General features: G+C 39.1%; 2 protein-coding genes across 10 annotated transcripts in view; one reads left to right on the top strand and one right to left on the bottom strand.

Moving 5' to 3' along the window:
* CUNH12orf4 (chromosome unknown C12orf4 homolog) overlaps positions 1-5,897 on the bottom strand; it is a 74,606-nt gene extending 68,709 nt beyond the window's left edge. For 4 of the 5 annotated variants that reach the window (XM_044418007.1, XM_044418008.1, XM_044418009.1 and 1 more), the window contains exons 1-2: positions 5,769-5,897; positions 3,820-3,926 (exon numbers count right to left, since the gene is read on the bottom strand). The gene's annotated coding sequence lies outside the window, so the exon portion shown is untranslated. The remainder of the gene's footprint in view (positions 1-3,819; positions 3,927-5,768) is intronic. The other variant, XM_044418010.1, reaches the window with a different exon arrangement.
* The window catches only part of RAD51AP1 (RAD51 associated protein 1), a 36,416-nt gene that overhangs the window by 2,059 nt on the left and 14,714 nt on the right, over positions 1-19,643 (top strand). Inside the window, exons 2-7 of one of the 5 annotated variants that reach the window (XR_006413525.1) lie at positions 1,797-1,846; positions 6,812-6,953; positions 7,512-7,615; positions 16,430-16,585; positions 17,569-17,685; positions 18,464-18,593. Coding sequence is in view for 4 of the 5 variants with exons in the window: in XM_044418021.1 (XP_044273956.1) it covers positions 1,797-1,846; positions 6,812-6,953; positions 7,512-7,615; positions 16,430-16,585; positions 17,569-17,685 (569 nt within the window). In the remaining variant the exon portion in view is untranslated. Of the gene's footprint in view, positions 1-1,151; positions 2,670-6,729; positions 6,954-7,511; positions 7,616-16,429; positions 16,586-17,568; positions 17,686-18,463; positions 18,594-19,643 lie in introns of those variants that run through there. The other 4 variants (XM_044418021.1, XM_044418024.1, XM_044418022.1 and 1 more) reach the window with 4 other exon arrangements.

Here is a 19,643-nt window from a genome sequence, read left to right as displayed (position 1 = left end):
AAATGCTTGGTTTTACAATTCTTAAAACTGTGAATTTGTGTCTGCAGAGATCACATGCCTCTTCTTCACAGCAAATATGTCATAAAATAAACATACAGTGGAGAAAAAGAGCTTAATCCCACTGTTCTTTTTCAAATCTGTGTACACAGAATCCCTTTACCTCTTAAGTACTAAAAACAAGTCAGAGTGCCTCTTTCAATTACAACTTACTTGGCCACTATACTAAATCTGTGGGCCTTCTTCCAGTGTCAACTCTAAAGGAGGCTCACATTGGCAACAATGAGGAGGACTTTCTCTGTGGTGGCTCCCATCTTTGGAACAACTTCCCCAATATGGCCTGCCTGATGCCAAGCTTGTCAAGTTGGGCATGAACTGGGCAGCCTTGAGAAGAGCAGACTGAGGGGGGACTATCCCTCTATGATATCCCTCTATAAATACCTCAAAAGCTTTCACAAAGTGGAAGTTCAAGATGTCTTCTTGTTGATACCAAAGTGTAGGAAACAGAATATTCAATCAAAGTTGTGACAGCCCAGGTTCAGGCTAGGTATCAGGAAAAGTTTCCTGACTGTCAGACCAATACAACAGAGAACCAGCTGCCTAGAGAGTTGGTGGTCTCTCCCACACTAGAGACATTCAGAAAGAAACTGGACGGCCATCTGTGTGGGATGGTATAAACTGGTGTCCTGCAACAGCAGGGGGTTGGACCCTTCCATTTCTACTATTCTATGATTCTATGATCTTTTCAGGACCAGCTTAAGATGGCCCTTTATGCCTAGTACTTTAAATGTTTACTTAAATACCCATGTGCATGAGAGGATTATCCATCCCAGGTGTTTTTAAAGGGCCATTCTTTTATGTTTGTTTTAGGTGCTTATATTTTTCATGTTTCTTTGTTTTTATATTTTTATTGCATTATCTTGTTTTTATAGATTGCTGCAACCCATCCAGAGAGCTTTGACTATCGGGTGGTATAAAAACGAAATAATGTCCAAAAATATTATTTTGAGATTATAACTATTATATACAAAATTTTATTTAAAACTTATTTTAATTGTTAAATTATTGAATTAATTAGGATTTTAACATTTTTAGCCGAGAATGCACCGGGGGTTTTTAAATGATTTTCTTTTAATAGTTATATTATCATTATTTATGTATGTGTTTATGTATTCTTTGTGAGCCACCCTGAGGCTTTGTTGCGATGGGGGCGGCATAGAAATATTTTAAATAAATAAAATCAATGTAGGTTAAAAAAAAAAAAACTAATGGTAGTTGATTCATCAGTGTTTGAAGAGATCCTGCTATGTTTCACAGTTCTTTACACCAAGTTATTTAGTATTTCATTAGCCTTGGTTCTAGCTGCATTTTGGCTCGCAGCTGCTGGAGGCCTGCTGGAGGTACACTGGCACCTTGCTTTGTGAGAAATGACTTTAAATCCAGACTTTATATCAAGGTTGTAGACCAGGCAGTAAAATAATAAATATATCTGACCAAAAACAGGTGCTGGGACTTAGTTCTGACAAGTAATTAACAGAAGAAAAGATACCAGAACTGGTAAGTTCCGCCAGAAAGAAAGGCTTGGTTAGGTTACCTTTAAGCGGGAAGCAGCTGTTTAGTTCTGTCACATTTTATAATATATATTTTCAGAAATAAATTTTTTAAAGTAGTAATGGTTAGATACACTGATATTTTTAATTCTGAAGAATTGTATTTTAAATGACATTTGGATACTAACTTCACATATGCATTATAGTTCTGTGAGTGGGTAAAAGGTGTTTAATGTCTTATTTTCTCAGGAATAAGACAGCAGTTGATTACTATGGATTTGACAGTGCAGGCAATGATGGTAAGTCATCCATGTCAAAAGAGGTCAAATTTTATTTTCAGAAAGCATTTTTCAGTAGTTATGCAATGTGCAATTCAGTGGCAAAGAAAGATGAAAGCTAGTTAAGGCTTAGTTTTGAATTAGTACAAATTCAAATTAGTACAAAGTTCAAATTAGTCCCCATCTTTATACTTTTCTTTTTTCACATTAAATGTTGAAAAAGACCCATGGTTGAAATGCTTATGCAGAGGCAACATGGCAAGTATTCAGACATGACTATAGACAAGATTTACTGCAAGTTTTTATATGCTGCCAAGTTGTCTTCAGCTTAAGGCAACCCTATGAGAGAGACGTGTGTGTGTGTGTGTGTGTATGTATGAAAGGCTTCCAAACTGTCCTGTTCATGACATCAAATTCAACGCTGCATCTTCCTTTATGGAGTCAATCTATCTCTTATTTGGTCTTCCTTTTCTTTTTCTGCCCTCAGCTGTCCCCAGCATAATTGTCTGTGTCAGATGACAGCTGCAGTTTTATCATTTTTGCCTCTAGGGGAAGTTCTGGCTTGATTTGATCTAGGACCTAGATTGTCTTTTTGTTGATTCAGGTAGTCACAAAGCTTTCCTCTAACACCATGTTTCAAATGCTTTGATTTACCTCCTGTCAACTGTCTTCATTTTCCAGCTTCATACCAATATACAGAGTGAATGATCTTGACCTTGGTTCCAAGTGAAACCTTCTTCCAATTCGCGATCTTTTCTAGTTCCTTCATTGCTGCCCTCCCAGGTCTCAGTCTTCTTCAAATTTCTTTGTTGCAGTCTTCCTTTCTGTTGATGACTGAGCCAAGGTATGTCAAATCTTTCACAATATTAATTTCTTCATTACCATATAGAAGGTTTCCAATCTGTGGACCATTGTTTTGTTTTCCATATTTGTTGGCATATTCTTGTTAGGCTATGAACTGATACATTCTCTGAAGTTTGGAATAGTTCTATTGGTTCCTATTTACTCTATGCGCACTGGTATTCTATCGTACTTTTAGAGCACCTTTGCTTTCTAATATTGCAGGTTCTTCCTCACAGGATTCCGCTTCAAAGGTGTCTGTCATCCTTCCATCTCTTCCATACAGTTTTTCTATATATTCTTTCCATCTTCTTTCTATTTTCTTCCACTCAGATAGTGTGTGTTCCTGTGTATATTTTAGCATTCCTAATCTAGGTTTGAATTTCCTTTGGATTTCTTGGATCTTCTGAAAGAGGTTTCTCATTTTTCCTCTTTTGCTGTTCTCTTTTATTTCTTTGCACTGGTCATTGTAATAGTTCTTTTGACTCTGTTTGATAGTCACTGAAAAGTTGCATTCAGGATTTTGACCCTATTGGTCCAAATCCAAGCAGGTATATACCAGCAAATATGGAAAACAAAACAGTGGCCCACAGACTGGAAATACTCTGTCGACATCCTAATTCCCAAGAAAGGAGATGCAAAAGAGTGCAGCAACAACAGGACCATTATACGTTGGCTATTGGAGCACACCAAAGAATTTCAGATTAGTGTCTGCTAGAAAACATCGAATGTAAGGATGTTTCAATGGAGGCCAAGGCCAAGATCATAGTATTTTATCTTGAACACACACGTTCTTGTCAGATTCCATTCTCTCTCTGAATGGTACAGGGAGGGCTTATCTGTTATGTTCCTTTCTCCAACCACTCCTGGCCACTCCGTTTTGCTGCGAAAAATACTCAGTCCTGGTCAGTCCCATAAAGCTTTTTGATTTTCCATTTTCTTCTGGGTTTTAGGCCTTCTGGAGCCCATTCACACTGTAACAGCTTTGCTTTCACAGCAGAGGGTCTTTCATAGATTGAAAATATCCAGAAAATATCCAGACGATCGTACCTCCCCTCCTAGCTCAAGTCAGAGCACTTTTAAAACAGTTGCCTTTTAAAACAAGTCATACATCAGTCAAATCAGCAACAACGACAAAGAATCTCTCAACTCACATAGGCAGCCACTCCTCAGAAAATGGCGGTGAAGAAAAGGAGAGATCGTCTCCTCCAACACACTGAAATCTCAGTCACGACCAGTTGGCAATGTCCATACTTAATTCCTTGAATAATAGCAGAGAATTCTCAAAATAAGATCTTATTACAAGTCAAACAAGGTATTGTAAAATCTCTGTTTCAAAGTCATTTCCAAGCATACAAACAAGAATGCCTTGAGAAAAAATCTCAGCCTCAGCTCCAAGCTGTCTGGAGGATGCGGTTATTCTTCCATTAAAAAGCCACAACATAAACACAAATACTCCAAGCTAGTATTCTCATGCCAAGGTCAGTTTATAGCATCCATGCTTCTCAGTTCTTATTCTGAAACAGAAACTTTAAACAGCCTGCATGTAAAACTTTGTTAATCATCCTTCTGCATGTAAAACTTTGTTAATCATCCTATTGTCCGTTCCAGAGTCCCTTTAAAGTTTGCAAACAGAAAATGCCTTAAAAATCCAAACTGTAGCAAATTAAAGTGTTGTTATTGTCCCTTGGCAAAAGCAGAAAAACAATACAAAGTAGAATAATCAAAAGAAAAAGAGAGAGAAGAAAAACAAAAGAGAAAGTACATGTGAGGGGTTGCGGACTCTGACCTCATTCGAGGCAATCTTATCTCGCTTTCTTGTTATTATCAAAACATTAGACAAAATCTTTATGCTCACCTGTCAATTAGACAGGCAAATAATACGTCTTAGGAGGCAATTTAATACCTTCATGAATGAGATAAAAAAGGAGAAGCATCAAGCCACTGCCATTCGAGTTGCCACTCCCCTGGAAGTCACTAGTACTTCATGTGATTTGGAAGTTATACTTTTATTAAAGCAAAATAGTATTTGCCCTTTTTTGCAGTCATATTGTTGATTCATATTCCACTTGTGATGTACAACTATTCTGAGATTCATCTCACTTGCAATATTGTTCAGCCAAGTATTCCCCATCTTGTAATGATACATTCCAGTAATAATCATATATTTATATCTTAAAAGCTAACAAAATCAACCAAGTATAATCAGTAATTATTTAAAAGCAGAATTATAAAGCAAATATGAACATTATAAAACCACTCTAAAAAGCTTTTACAAAATAAAGTGAATTGGTGTAGAGAAGGTAATGGGATTGGCAGCAATATGAGCCTCTTGGACAATGCATTCAAAAGAGAAGACTTCCAATTGTAGGTTCCTATCTGTTCAAAGTAGGGGCACCCAAAGAGGAGTCCCTGAAGAGGATCTCAACATGTAGGCAAATTTATAGGGAACCAAATAATTCTTGAGATCTTAAGGCAGAGGTGGGAAACCTTTCTGCCTGTGGGCCAAATTCAATTTCAGAGAAGCTATTGGGGAGCTGTATTCCACTGGTAGGTGCATTCAAAGGCAAAGCAGAAGGGCCAAAAGTAAAAGAAATATATTTTAGCTTAAACCTGTTACTACCAGTAACTAAGCCATATGAGTGGCATTTCAGCTTTTTAGAATGGGGGGAAATAATGTAAAAATTGGAAAAACACCAAATGATCAGTATTCAAGAGAAAGTGGGTGTGGCCAGGAGGAGGGAGTATGGCTCTCTTGGAAATGCCAGAAAGCTAAATTGAAATCAAGAGGACTAGATTTGGTCTGAGATTGTTTAAAGGCTTTAAAGGTCTGTACTCTGAATTTTGTTTGAAAGCAGGACAGAAACCAGTGTTTTATTACTGTCAAAGTATGTTCCATAAATCTAGCTGCAACATTTTGTGCCTACTGAAACTGTCAAACAGTTTGAAAGGCAGTCTTGCATTTAATGCATTACAGTAGTTCAAACTATTATTATTGTTAGTAGTAGTAGTAGTAGTAGTATTATTTCATTTCTATATTGCCCCACAACCAAAGCTCCCTGGCTGTGCATACATGTGCACACGCATGCTAGTATATGATTACCTGTTCCCAGGTTTTCTCGGTCCAGGGAAGCTGTAGCTGTCATATCAATTGTAGCTTGAGAAAGTGGTTCATGTTATTAAAGTCACAGGCCTTCAAAGACAATGCCGGACCTTAACAGAACTTCTGGACTGCTAACCAGATACTTAAGGGAGAGTGCGACTCTATTCAGAAAAAGGTCAATCACACTTGCCTAATTAGATGAATCACCCACCAGTAAACTTGCTTTCATTTCATCAACAATTCCAGGCACCAGTTCAGTACTCTTGCAACTTCACATGACTCTGAGCAATAGATAACAGAGTTGTGCATCAGAGTCCTAATGACATTGGACTCCAATTGTCGATTTTCTTACTCCTTTCCTTTCTTACGCTTTCATTTAGATGTTAACAATAATGTAATAACCATGGAGCAGAACAGAAGCTCTCCAATACCCCTCTAGATTGTGTGTGTTCATTTTTTTTTATAACAGCTTACCTGTTTGCTCTTCTACTAGTGTGTGTTTGACCTTGTAGTGTTCTAAATGTGTAAGCATACAAGATAGATAATAACACTCACATTTTTACTATCCAAAGCCTGCATTTTCAAACTCCATTTTATATTATGTTTGGATTTAAACATATTTTTCACTCCTTTAGAAACACAATTAACCTTATTCCCCTTGTGGCTTTGAACTCTGCTCTGCCAATCTCAGGGATGTCAGGGAAAGGAGGCTCTGGATAGCAGAAAGCCTTCCATTGTACACACCTTACCTGAGCTAAAGTTGGAAGGGAAGGAGGCCATTTTCTTTTTTCACATGTTACAGTGCGTGTTTCTGGTAATGAGGGAAAGGGCAATTTGAAGGATTATACTTTTCCCTGTAGTTGCCCTTGCTCTGCCTTGAGTATGACCATACCGCCTTTGTTTAATCCAAGTGGACTTTATTATAAGAACTAAAGTTATATAATATATTACTGTACTGTAGATTGATTTGTGACTTGTGGTGCAACTCTTGATGAATTTGCACCAAGATGAGGCAATTTATCTCTAACATGCGTCTGAAATAGAAGAAGATTTTGCAGATAGAACTTTACTTTCAAACAAAAAAATGAAGATAATGTGCTCAGAGTCAACAAAGGAGAAGATGGAGCAGCAACAGAAGGTCCCCCAAAAGGAGGTTCACTTACAGAAGTGTTCACAAAGTAAAAGGTATGCCCCCCCCCGCCCAAAAAAGGAAAGAATATAGTTTGTTTCTAGCCATAAGTCATCTTGAAAACACTATGGCCTTGAAAGATGGCTAAGAAATGGATTAAATTCCTAGTAGTCAAAGTAGCAATTATTTAAAATGTAATCTTACATGAATTTATACTTGCTTATTATTACTGCATTTATATCCCAACTTTGTTCCTCTTCCGAGGAACTCAAGGTAAACTATAAGGTTGTCATCCTCTCCATTTTCTCTTCACAATAACAGTTTTATGTGTTAAATTAGGCTGAGAGTTAGTGACTACCCTAGAGTCACCTAGAGAGCTTAATGGTTGAATGGGGACTAGAACACAGTTCTCCTGAGTTCCAGTTCACACTGGCTTAAAGTTTTCTGAGGGCAACTTACATTGCTAGTAGAGATAACATTCCCTCTTAACTGAATTTGAGAAATTGGGATGAAGAATCAACCAGGATCTAAAATTGGTTTCAGATTCTTGGTTTCTTGGGAGGTGGATTTGTATTGAGAATGCATTTCCCAAATTGGTTTTCATATTGTTTCAGAGTTGCCTTGGAAGACAGAATTTATCAGAGAAATTTGGAAATTGCCTTTGCATTGTCAGTAGATGAACCATTGGGAAGCATCCATGAAGAATCACAGGAACAAGGTGATCCTTAAAATTTCACAGTAAAGCACATGCTTTGTTTCTTGTTCTTGCACAGTTCTTGTGACTGTATTTTCTGGATTTAATAGTTTACGGTTTCTTAGTTTTGGATCGCAGTACTTCATGCAGTTAATAGCAGAAATAGAAGGATTTATAAAATAACCTAGTTTCCAACCAATATGAAAAGCTGTATATTTGAGGAATATTGATATTGAAAGAATATCACAGGAATTTGTACAAAGAGAAGTAGAAATTCTAAAATGTAGATGATTTAGCCAGAGTGTAAATCCTTAAAGTTACATTAATATAGATGGATGGATGGAAGTCAGGTAATGTATTGCCTTGGACAGAAATCTTTAGCTATTAATAGAATGGAGGCCACTTTGAATTCAGTTAGATTTACTGGCAAGTATACAGTCTTAGATTTGTGCTAATCACATAACAATGGTGGATGTGGGATAGGACCAGTACTTATACAAGATGGCTGTATACAAGCTCTGCACTATTGCCATGACATAATTAAAGCTGATGGGTTGCAGGTGGCGCAGTGGTTTAAACTGCTGTGCTGATGGGCTGGTTGATCGAAAGTTCACCGGTTCGGATCTGCACAATGGGGTGAGTTCCCGTTGCTCCGTCCCAGCTCCTGCCAACCTTGCAGTTCGAAAGCATATAAATGCAAGTAGATAAAAAGGTACCACTTCAGTGGGAAGTTAAACAGCGTTCCGTGCACTCCGGTGTTTAGTCATGCCGGCCACATGACCATGGAGACTGTCTATGGACAAACGCTGGCTCCCTTGGCTAGAAAATGGAGATGAGCACTGTCCCCTAGACATGACTGGACAGTATTGTCAAGGGGAAACCTTTACCTTTGCTTAATTAAAGCTAGGCAGCAGATGAAACAATTACATCACCAGAAAATCGTGGTACATCAAATGGTATATCTCAAGGACCTCCACAGTCCAAAAAGTAGCTTATCTTGCCACAAGAAACACTGTCCTAGATCTGAGCCTGGACAAAGAAGGAAATGAGGATAGCCCAAGTATGCAGGTCACCTAGCACAGCCAAAAAAGGAACAAAGGAATTGTGAACTATAGCATATCTTAAAGAGGAGTGGAGAAAAGCATATGTCCAAATGAGATGAGTGCTAGATATGATACTATAGCAAGTAAAGCCATACAAATTGGCTTGTTCAGCCAGAGGACAATTGAAAAGCTACTAACAACTAACAAGGAATTATAGCAGGGGTAACTTTTCCACCAGGGGGCCAGTTGAAAGCTGCCAGTGCTGGGCGTGGGCCAGAAAGGTGGTGGCGGGGGTGGTGCGTGCGGGAGCGCACACTGAGGCGGGGGCGGAGCATGCAGCAAGGTGAGGCAAGGGCGGGTGTGCACAGCAAGGGGAGGTGCGGATGGGCACACGTCACGAGGCGGGTGCACGGGGCAGCAGCTTGCTCGCTTGGAGATCATTTTCCCTGACTGAGCAAACCACTGCCTCCCCGCGCGCGGGGTTAGGTGGGTGGCAGCATGTGTGGGTGCAGGCGGGTCCAAATGGGCATGGCAGGCCGGATCTGGCCGCCGGGCCGTAGTTTGAGGACCCATGAATTACAGCAACTTTCCCTGGAAAATTAACAGCTGCCAACCCAAAATATGGTTTAAAGGCACTAGAATAATTGGTGGAACGGTGTGATTCAGCAAGTTTTTAATCATCTGGCTGTCTGAAATCCTACTACAACTTAAACTGACCAGGGTGAACTTGGAAAGAACCATAGAGCAGCAGGTGCACTTTCAGTAGATGGATCTAAAACAAAGGAAACTGTGGCCTGTTTCCTAAATCTCGAGGCTATTTGCCTAGCACCCTCAATGTCTATAAGTTCCTCCATGATCAGCAAGAAATAGCAGACTTGAAAGATCTAAGTCAACAACTTGTCAGCTTGATTTGTAAATGCATGACTACAGAAGGCATTCTAGGAAATTCACTGTTACATGTGATTAACATGTTTGCAGATAATGGCTTGCTATTCTGTTGTTAAATCTAAATGAGCCTATGGAAGTAACAACATACAGTGATACCTTGGTTCACGAATTTAATCTGTTGCACTACTGGTCGCAACCCGAATTGGTCGTGAACCAAGTCAAATTTGTCCATAAGGTTCAATGTAAATAAGGTTAACCCATTCTGTAATTTTATCACAAACATTTGAAACAAAGTAACAAAGAACAACAAAGTAACAACTTTGCCATCTTGTACTCAGAGACCAGATCAGTCACACGAATACCACACTCATGCTTTTCTACAATTTCCTTCTTCAACTCAGTGGTTGTTTTCTTCAAACCTCCTTCTTACCATTTTTGCCCTGCACAGTCTTGTCACCTTCATTACTGCTCTGCACATTCTTTTTATAACCATACTTGCTTTGCACTTTCTTTGGAGCCATTATTCAATATTATTGAATATATTATTATTGCATAATGCTTCACAGCAAGCGACTACAGGTCTGTCTGCAACCGCGAGCAGGGAAGATGGGCATGATTGCAATCGTGCTTGTGCAGGGAAGGTGGCCGCGATCATGGTCGTCACCCAATGCGGAGCTTGTGAATGGAGGCAAAATTTTTCTGAAATGTTTGTTCGTGAACCAATTTGGTTGTGAACTGAGGCGTTCGTGAACCAAGGTACCACTGTAATTAGAGAAAAGCAGGGATGCAGGTCAACTTTAAAAAGACATATGCCTTCTCTATAAATTTGGATAGCAAGCAAGGGTTTTTTTGGAAAACAATTCAGGAATAATTTTCTAGAGCTGAAATATCTAGGTTAAGTTAACTCTTTAACAGGTTATCTTAACAGATTGTCAAAATTAATAAAGTTAAATTATGACTCAATTAATAATGAAACCTAAGATAAATTGAAAGTGTGGGTCAAATTGAATTTGAAATGTATTAAAAAAAGATAGTGGCAGTTATAATGAAACTTTTGCACAAAGTGACCTTTTTATTTCAATCAGTTTCAATCACCTTCCTGTTAAAAAATGGCTATCTTAATTTGAAAATTATGTCTTCATTCTTTATATCCAGAAACTTAGATTGTGCAGGAAAGGCTCATCCAAAGGGCATAAAGGAAGACTGGGAATCCTCATTTTATTTAGATGACACAGTGCATTTCAGCTGAAGCAAGTGATGTATATCATCTATAATGATTAAAATAAAATGTATATTAACATGGGGGTACCTTGTTCTCAGAGAGAAATATTGTACCTTTTTATGTAAAATCCGAAATGCAACAAGTCTTTCTGGCTAGCACATATTTATTTATTATTTATTTATTACATTTCTATACCTCCCAATAGCCTGAAGGCTGAGCTAGAGCAAAAGCTTATTGACCTCATCCTTTTCTGGGACTGTTCACTTGTTCATTTGTTACTCTGAAGTGATGACAAATTTCAACAGTTTGAATCCTAAGAGGATAAGGGATTATATAGATTTGTGCACCTGTTTAACTTTTGCTACCCGAAACAAAGGAAACAGCTTGAGGAACAATTAGTTCCTCAAGAACATCTAAATTTTTTGGAACATCTAGATTTTGCATAATTTCCTGCCTCACTGTATAGTTATAGATTTTTTGCCCATTAAATGTGCAAAAGAATTTGATAATTTTAGCGATATCCAAAATAAAGTGTCTGGCATCTAGTCTTTCTCAAATGTATTTATTTTTATTTTATTTCATTCAACTTTTATTTCATTCAATTTACAGATAAAAACAGTAAAATTAATAGGACATAACCATCTCACATAATAAAATTATAAAACCACTCACTGCATAACAAAATACTACCAATATTAACAACCAAAATCAGATAAGTAACCAATAGCAAATTATAAATTAAATAAACTTAAATTAATCAAAATATTGTTTGAACAAAAAGTGCTTAACTGGCGTCTAAAGGAAAACAATATTGATGCCAGCTGTGTGTCCTGTGAGAACTAATCCCAAACTCTGGGTGCTACTGCCAAAAGTGCTCTCTTCCTAGTATTGGATCTCACTGGGGATGGCGGGGGCAGTATTTGGAGAAGGTCTTCAGAGGAGGATCTAAGTGGGCAGGTAGAGAGGTGCTCCCTCAGGTACCCTGGTTCCAAACCATTTAGGGCTTTATATGTCAAAGACAACACTTTGAATTGGGCCAGGCCCAGACTGGAACAGGGAGCCATTGCAGCTCATGTGTTCTTGCTGGCCAGTCCTCGTAAGCAGCCATGCTGCCCTGTTCTGTATTAATTGTAGTGTCCAGACCATTTTCAAATGTAGCCCTACATAGAGTGCATTACAATATTCCAGGCAAGAGGTTACTAGCACATGTATCACTGTGTCAAGGTTCCATTCATTCAAGTAGGAATGTAGCTGAAAGAGCAGAAGCTGAAGAAAGGCACTCTCAGCCGTTGCCACCAAGCCCACATGAGAAACCTGGAAGAGCTCAGGATCCAAGAGCTCCCCAAAGCTATGAACCTTATCCTTTAGGGAGAATGCAACCCTGTCCAGTGTAGGTTGAAAATTTCCTAGTTGGAGTGTGGGGGTGCCTACCAACACAGCCTCCATCTTTGCTGGATTCAGCTTCAGTTTATTGGCCCTCATCTAGCCCAGTACCAAGTTCAGGACAGCCATCATCACGGCTGGATCAGATGAAAAAGTGAGGTAGAGCTGAGTGTCATCAGCATACTGATGACAGTTCAGCCCACACCTCCAGTTGACCTCACCTAGCAGTTTCATGTAGATGTTTAAAAGCATAGGAGATAGAATAGAACCCTGCAGAACTCCCTGATGCAATTGCCATGGTGCAGAGCAACAGTTTCCCAGCTTCACCATCTGGAACCCGTCAGCTGAGTAGGAGTGGAACCACTGCAATGCAATACTCACTCCCTGCTCCCAACCCAGCCAACCATTCCAGAAAGTTATCATGGTTGGTGGTATCAGCAGCCACTCAGAGGTCCAGAAGAATCAACAGGGTTGCACTCCCTAGTCTCTCTCCCCACAAGGTAGTCTCTGTCCCAAACCCAGGCCAAAAATCCATTTAAAATGGATCTAGATAATTTGTTTTCTCCAAAAGTGCCTGGAGCTGCCAGCCCACTACCTGCCCAATCATCTTGCCTAGAAAGTGGATATTGGCTATTGGTCTAAAATTGTTCGCATCACCCGTCCAGGCTTCTTTATGAGAGATGTTTAAAGCTGCCTTTAAAGGGGCCAGCACCACTCCCTCTCTCAAGAAGGCATTGACAGCCTCCTGGACTCAGGTGCAAACCCCCTAGATTTCCCAATAAGCCATAATGGGCAGGGGTCAAGTGGGCAAGTAGTGGGCCAGACTTGTCAAAAGCACCACATCTACACCCTCAGGCTTCAGTAACTGAAATTGATCCAAGAAAACAGGATTAGATGGTGCTCTGGACACCTCTGCCAATGGAACTGGAACAACTGTGGTGTCCAAGTTGGAGCAGGTCTGAGTCATTTTGTATTCAGAGTGTTGTACACATTCATCACAGTGGGCTGTCGAGGGTTCAATGATATCTCTTTTGGAACAGAGTGAAGAAGACCCCAAACCACCTAGAACAGCTCCACTGGATGGCACTCCAAGGACACGATGCAGGTGGAATAAAGGTGTCTCTTAGTCACCTTCAATGCCACAGAATAGGCTCAATAATGAACACTAAGCTGTGTTCGGTTGGATTTGGCCTAAGTTTTCCTTTACCTGAGCTCTAGGCATCTCCCCTCCTACTTGTAGTCCAAGTAGATGGAATGTTAGTAGTATGGGAAAGAGACATAAACTGTACAGTTAGTCTAGAGCAGTGATGGCGAACCTTTTAGAGACTGAGTGCCGAAACTGCAACTCAGAACCCATTTATTTATCACAAAGTGCCAACACTGCAATAAAACCTGAATATTGAGGTTTTAGTTTAGAAAAAACAACTCATATATTAACATCTTTTGTCTTAAAAGAAAAACTCAATAACAGAGCTTTCAATGATACAAACAGCTTTTTATTGAAATGCTTTTGCACAATTAATGTGATATTTGCTGTTGTATGCATGCTGATAATTTGTCAAACCTTGGCTCATACTTGGTTAGTTTGAGTGCAACACATGCAGCACTGTTTCTTGTATCAGATTTGTTATTATTCAAAGATGAAAACAGCTGCTCACAAGCATAAGATGATCCAAACAAAGTAATCCATGGCAGCTCAGTGACTGGCCATGCGAAAGCTCCAGGTGTTGCGGCTAATGAGTGACATGGTTGCATGGAGCCCTTAATCTTTCCAAATATGCACATGGCTGCTGGGATGATTGCGTGCTGACAGAGAGGGCTCTGCGTGCCCCTTCGTGCATGTGTGCTATAGGTTCGCCATCACTGGTCTAGAGCATTGTTACAATTAATCTACTGGTGCTGTGTTCTAAAGTATCCATGAAATTGATAATTGATACGATAAGGTGGAAAGTTTTTAACAAGATAAGGATGTGTTTGATGCAGCTGCCACTGAGCTATATTGACCACATCCTGCACCCAAGCTGTTGGCATTATAGGAAGGCCAAGGACACCTATGTATGCATGGGAGAATGCCTACCAATTCAGAGGCTTAGGGTTCAGGCCTTCACTTCAGCTGAGATAAAGACCCATCTGCTGCAGTGAGCAAAACAATTAAAACATAGAGAACTTCTAGATCTTTTCTGGATAGTGACCTGGTTGCAGTGATCTGGAAGTCCGTCAAATAACCCTCTTTTACCAGAGAGAAACAAATAAATGGGCTCTTCACTTTGATGGAGAAGCTCATGAAGATACAGGCATGGACTAGTCAAGCAAAAATAAATAGCTTTTCTGAAATGTATTATCTGTTCATCAAATTCATTGCTGGAAATAGTATATCAGAGCCTTCAGTTTCTCATGGAAGATTGAAAACCAGTGTGCTATAGTGGCTAAAGTGTTGGACAGTGACTGGGGGAGACTGGATTCTAGTCCTGACTGGGCCATGAAGCTCACTGGATGCCTGTCAGCCTAATCTACATCACATTGTTGTTAGGATGAAATGGAGAGAAGGAAGTTCATGCATGTTGCCTTGGAAAGGTTAGATATAAATGTAAGATATGAATGTACAAATGCATATATAAGAAACTTACTAGGCTACAACTGTATGCTTGTAACCCCATCTATATCAAGTATTAATACTGAAATATTTATTTATATTCGTTTGATTTGTTTAAAAGCCATCCGTTAACATCATGCTATACATCCTGTATATTAAGTTCAAGGTTCAAGTGCCATTGTGGAAGATAGTGCAAATGAATGTAATAGAAATGTAGGAACTTTCAGACAAGCATCAATACCAAGCAGAAGTTACAGATCAAAGAAAAAGATAATGGAGTCAGTGCCAACAAGTACAAGCTGGGGCCTGCTTCAGATGTTTCATGCCTCTTTTCTCCATAAGATGAGTTTTAAGCTTTTGCATGTTCTAATCTAAACTTTTAAGTTTTAAAAGATGTTCTAAGTTTTTACAACTAGTAAATTTATTTCTAAAATGTGTTAGTATAAGTTAATAAGCAAAGAGCCAACTGCAGGAATAGTATTTTAGAATAAATGAAGAGTTTACCTTTTACTTTGGCCCATAGGATCGCTTATAGTCAGACATGACTGAACAGCTGAATAACAACCTTTTAACCTTCTTCTAAAGTCTGGCTTCTGTTGTTTGTTGCTGCTGTATTTTCTCCTATTGGCAGAATTTGTTCATCTTTTCAAAGGGCATTTTAAAACAAATCTCACTGTAGCTTTGGCATATGACTGTTCTATTTATTTTAACATATTTATATTATAAACTTTTGACAAAAGAAAAAAGGTGTAGTTAAGTAGATTTGAATGGATATATTTCAGTGTGCATGTGCACATGTGTAGAAATACTTAAGAATAATACATTTATTTCAGTAAAAGCAGACCAGATACTGAGATAAGCCTCCATTCACAGGTGGGTATACTGCCCATTCAAATTGCATTATAAGAGGTAAGTATTTATTTTCTAATGTTATAATATCAGTAATTACAATAGGACACAGAAAATCCATTTGCTTTGAATATGTGTTAACTTCCAGGAAGCAAGTATTTAAAAGAGTGGGTATTTACTTTCAGGAAGTAAACATTATGGAATGTTCCATTACAATATTGATTCCAATGCAATGACATTCTCCCAAAAATGAACATCTGTGGGACATTGCTAAAACATACTCCTGAGTAGTTGTTGTCCCAGCTCCAACTCAAAAAAAGCACTCAAGACCTCACAGTGGACTTAATCTACCCTTGCAGCAAACATAATTCTTTCTGACTGGGTTCCAAAGATGGATGACAATTTTTAGAAGCAGTGGGGGACGGCAGGAGGGGAAGAGTGACGCATTGCTGTCCTTTGAAGGTAATCCTGTTGGTCTCTCAACCACTCCTGATATTGAGGAAAGGAAAAACATTTAGATGTTTCAGATAAACAATTTAAATGTTTCTGAGGGGAAAGGAGTCATGGGGGCAATCCTTGTACTTCCAGCCTTTCACTGGATGCCCATAATCCTTTGAATTTGGAGCATTACAAGCATCCACATGGGATGGCACCCTTAAAGAAGTATGAACTGTGTTGTACCTTTTAAGTATTACCTGAAACAAGCCCTTATTAAATAGATGTTGAGAGATGAAATGTTTTTGCAGAACACAGTGCAGCTTGTTATATTGTAAAACAATAACTTTTAAAACATACTACTGATGTCCAGTACCTGTCTGTGCCCACTTCACTGCTGACCTTCATACCATCTCTTGTTTTAGCTGATGTAACAGAGGATGATTCCAGCTTCAGTGAAAAAGATTATGAGGAATTTCTTGTAAAGAAGAAAAGTAAAGATAATAGGAAAGAAGGAAGGAAGCATGTCAGTACCAAAAAAACAACAGAAAAGCCTTTCAAATCAAAAAGGAATGTAGTGGGTAAGTAGATTCAGTCCTTTCCTGAATGACAAACATTTTGCATCTGGTTTTGAAAGAGTTCTATCAGTCTGATACCTGTAATAGTACTTGCACAGTTATTTTAAAGTCTGTTTTATATTGTATCAAGAAATAGCTTTAGACATTCCTTATTTTAAAATCTGGGATTTGCTTCTGAGAGGCAAGGGACAATTAATTTCTCTAATTTTAATATTGGCAGAGGTATTGAATATATTTTGATGACAGCTATATTGCGTTAAATTCTAAGGAAGTCATTTACGCATTCCTAAGTGCTATGGAACAAATGGAACTTAGGTGAACCAGTGCTTTTTTTGTCATAGAACACACCAGAACAGAGTTCCGGCACCTTTTTTCAACAGATTTTCCAAGTTTTAAAAGTAACTTTTGAAAATTTGATGTTTGGTCCACGTGGATTTGAAGCGTAGCAGGTCGGCGGCAAAATCATTAAAACGGTGCATGCAGGCTGCTTGTATGTCAAATCCGATGCATGCGTACTTCATCCGCGCTGGTTGTGATGGCGCTGGTTGGCTTGTGATTAGTTGTGTGGTCGTGTGCTGAGTGCTTACTGCAGGCAGCGACTGTTACGTTTCGTTACACAACTGTTGTGTGTGGGTGTGTGTACAGTGATTGACTACTGTGCGAAAGGTAAATAATTTCATGAGTTCCAGCACCCTTTTTCTTACAAAAACACTGATGTGAACCATTTATACCTAGTTCAGTGGAGCTAAGATCTGAATCCCTACTGAAAATTTTAAGCATGGAGATTTGCTGGAATAAAATTAATTTCTTTGTATTTTGGAGGAAATGTCAGAGGAATATTTTGGTTTTGCTCTAGTTGTCAAATCCATCTGCTAGTTTTAAAAATGGATTCCTGCATTTCTTAAATATAGAATCAATTTGATATCATCCTCCCATTATTAGAGGTTTTTTCCCCATATTTTTCTGTCTTTCAATCATTTGACTAGTTCAAGCAAAATCTCAGATGGTTTTACAGAATGGATCAAATTCTTCAGAACCAATCAGAAAACCTTCAAAAACATCAGACACTTCAGAGACCAAGAAGCCCAACTGGATACCACCTGGTATATTCCTTATTTCTACTGTACTTCCTCAGGCCACACAGACCTATTTTACTTGTTTTGAGAATTAGCTACTCAGGAACCATGTATGGATGACTTGTGGGGCAGTAGGATTAATTCGGTGTTAAGCGAGTCAATTCCCTATGCAACTTGTGACTTTGTTTCTCCTGGACAACAGCAAACTTGTTATCTGTCTGGTTGGGTTAGCCAGAAACTAGTACAATTTGTTCTAGTATGTAACTTAAATGTTGTGAACCGCCCAGAGAGCCTCAGCTATGGATGGTATAGAAATGTAATGTTGTAGTAAGACTAATAACAGTGATGATGATCTTTGTAAACCTGGTCCTTTGTCCAGGTCATGTAGGATCTCAGTAAAATTTCCAGGAAGGAAAATGGGTGACTTTTGGAAATTAATACAGAAAATGAGTTTTACCAGTTGGTAATAAGATATACACAGTCAAATTTCTGAATGTGTCAGTGGGCATTGCTACTGCATCTCAGCAGGAAGAGAGAGAGAAGACAGACAGATGAGAAAGAAAGAAGAGAATAAGATCAGATGGGGAAACAAGGGTGTTTAGCCTTTATGGCAGGGTCCTCAAACTTTGTAAACAGGGGGCCAGCTCAATGTCCCTCAGACTGTTGGGGGGCCAGATTATAGTTTGAAAAATTATAATTAAAATTAATTAAAACTTAATTAAAATTAAAATTAGTTAAAACTTAATTAAAATTAATTAATTTTTTTTTAAATTAAAAATGTTTGCTCTGCTCGCTCGGGCTGCAGCAGAAGCCCAAGGTGACACCGCCCCACCTGCCAAAAGGGAGGGCACGACATGAGGGGGAGCCATGAGGACGCGCTCACCTCGGTTGAGGCCTTCCCAGCTCCTTGCTGCCACCCTGCTTCCGAGACGGAGGTAGGCCCCCTTGCAGGTGCTTGCCCAGCTACAGGAGGGGGAGTGGGAGCAGGAGGCCAGAGAGGCAAGCGCGGGGCGGCTTCCCTGGCCGGGAGAGGGCAGCAAGGAGGGAGGTAAGGGCTTCTTTCCAAGGCTGTGGCTCACATATTTAAAAATAGATTTAAAAAGTTATATTTTTCTTACCTTCAATCCTTTTTAGTGTCTTCATCTCTCTCTCTCTCTCTCTCTCTCTCTCTCTCTCTCTCTCTTCTGCCCTCCTCTCTTCTGTTTCTCGCACTTCTTATTCCCGCTCTGTATATGCATGCAATGGGGTGCGGGGGGGAGAGCCAGCACACACGCACTTGAGCTGTTACAATTTGGTGCTTGTGCCGGCTCTCTGCTCAGTTTCAAAGAATGCCTGTGCTGACTCAGAGTTTTTGGACTCGCTCAGAGATCATTTTCTCTGAGTGAGTCCAAAAGCTCTGAGGCGGGCCGGATAAATGATCATGGTGGGCCGGATCTGGCCCACGGGCTGTAGTTTGAGGACCTATGCTTAATGGAGTCTCCTGAATTAGACAGAAAAAGAGAGAGGGCGTGAATGCTCAGTGTCAGAATAAATCCAAATAAAAGGGATACCAGGTGTTCACAGGCTGAGGTAGAGTTTTGGCACAGGTTTGTGGAATGCAGAAGTGCAAATCTTTGTCCTTGCTTAGGGATTTTTCAAAATGGGATTTCTGTATTTAGCTTGATCATGGATCAGCAGTCACATTCCATTTCCCAGAGCCATCAGAAAATGCAGGTTCTGAAACTATCCCACAGAAATAATTTATACAGGACTCAGATATCAGGAATATCTTTTTATCTTGTATTTTGCAATCTCATGCAATTTTTGTGAATATAGAATAAGGTAAGAATATATAGGCCACATACAAAAATACTAAGTTTTTGTTATAAGAAATCACATTAAAAAAATTACTAGAAATTGTGCCAGGAATGTGCCTTTTAAAAATAAACATAAAAATAAAATAAAATAAAATAAAATAAAATAAAATAGGAAGTATCTGAATTGCA

Source organism: Varanus komodoensis, unplaced genomic scaffold, assembly GCF_004798865.1.
Source record: "Varanus komodoensis strain SLA01 unplaced genomic scaffold, ASM479886v1 scaffold9, whole genome shotgun sequence".
Classification (NCBI taxonomy): Eukaryota; Metazoa; Chordata; class Lepidosauria; order Squamata; family Varanidae; genus Varanus; species Varanus komodoensis.
Note: the sequence above shows the minus strand (reverse complement) of the source record. Positions and strands in the feature narration are given on the sequence as shown.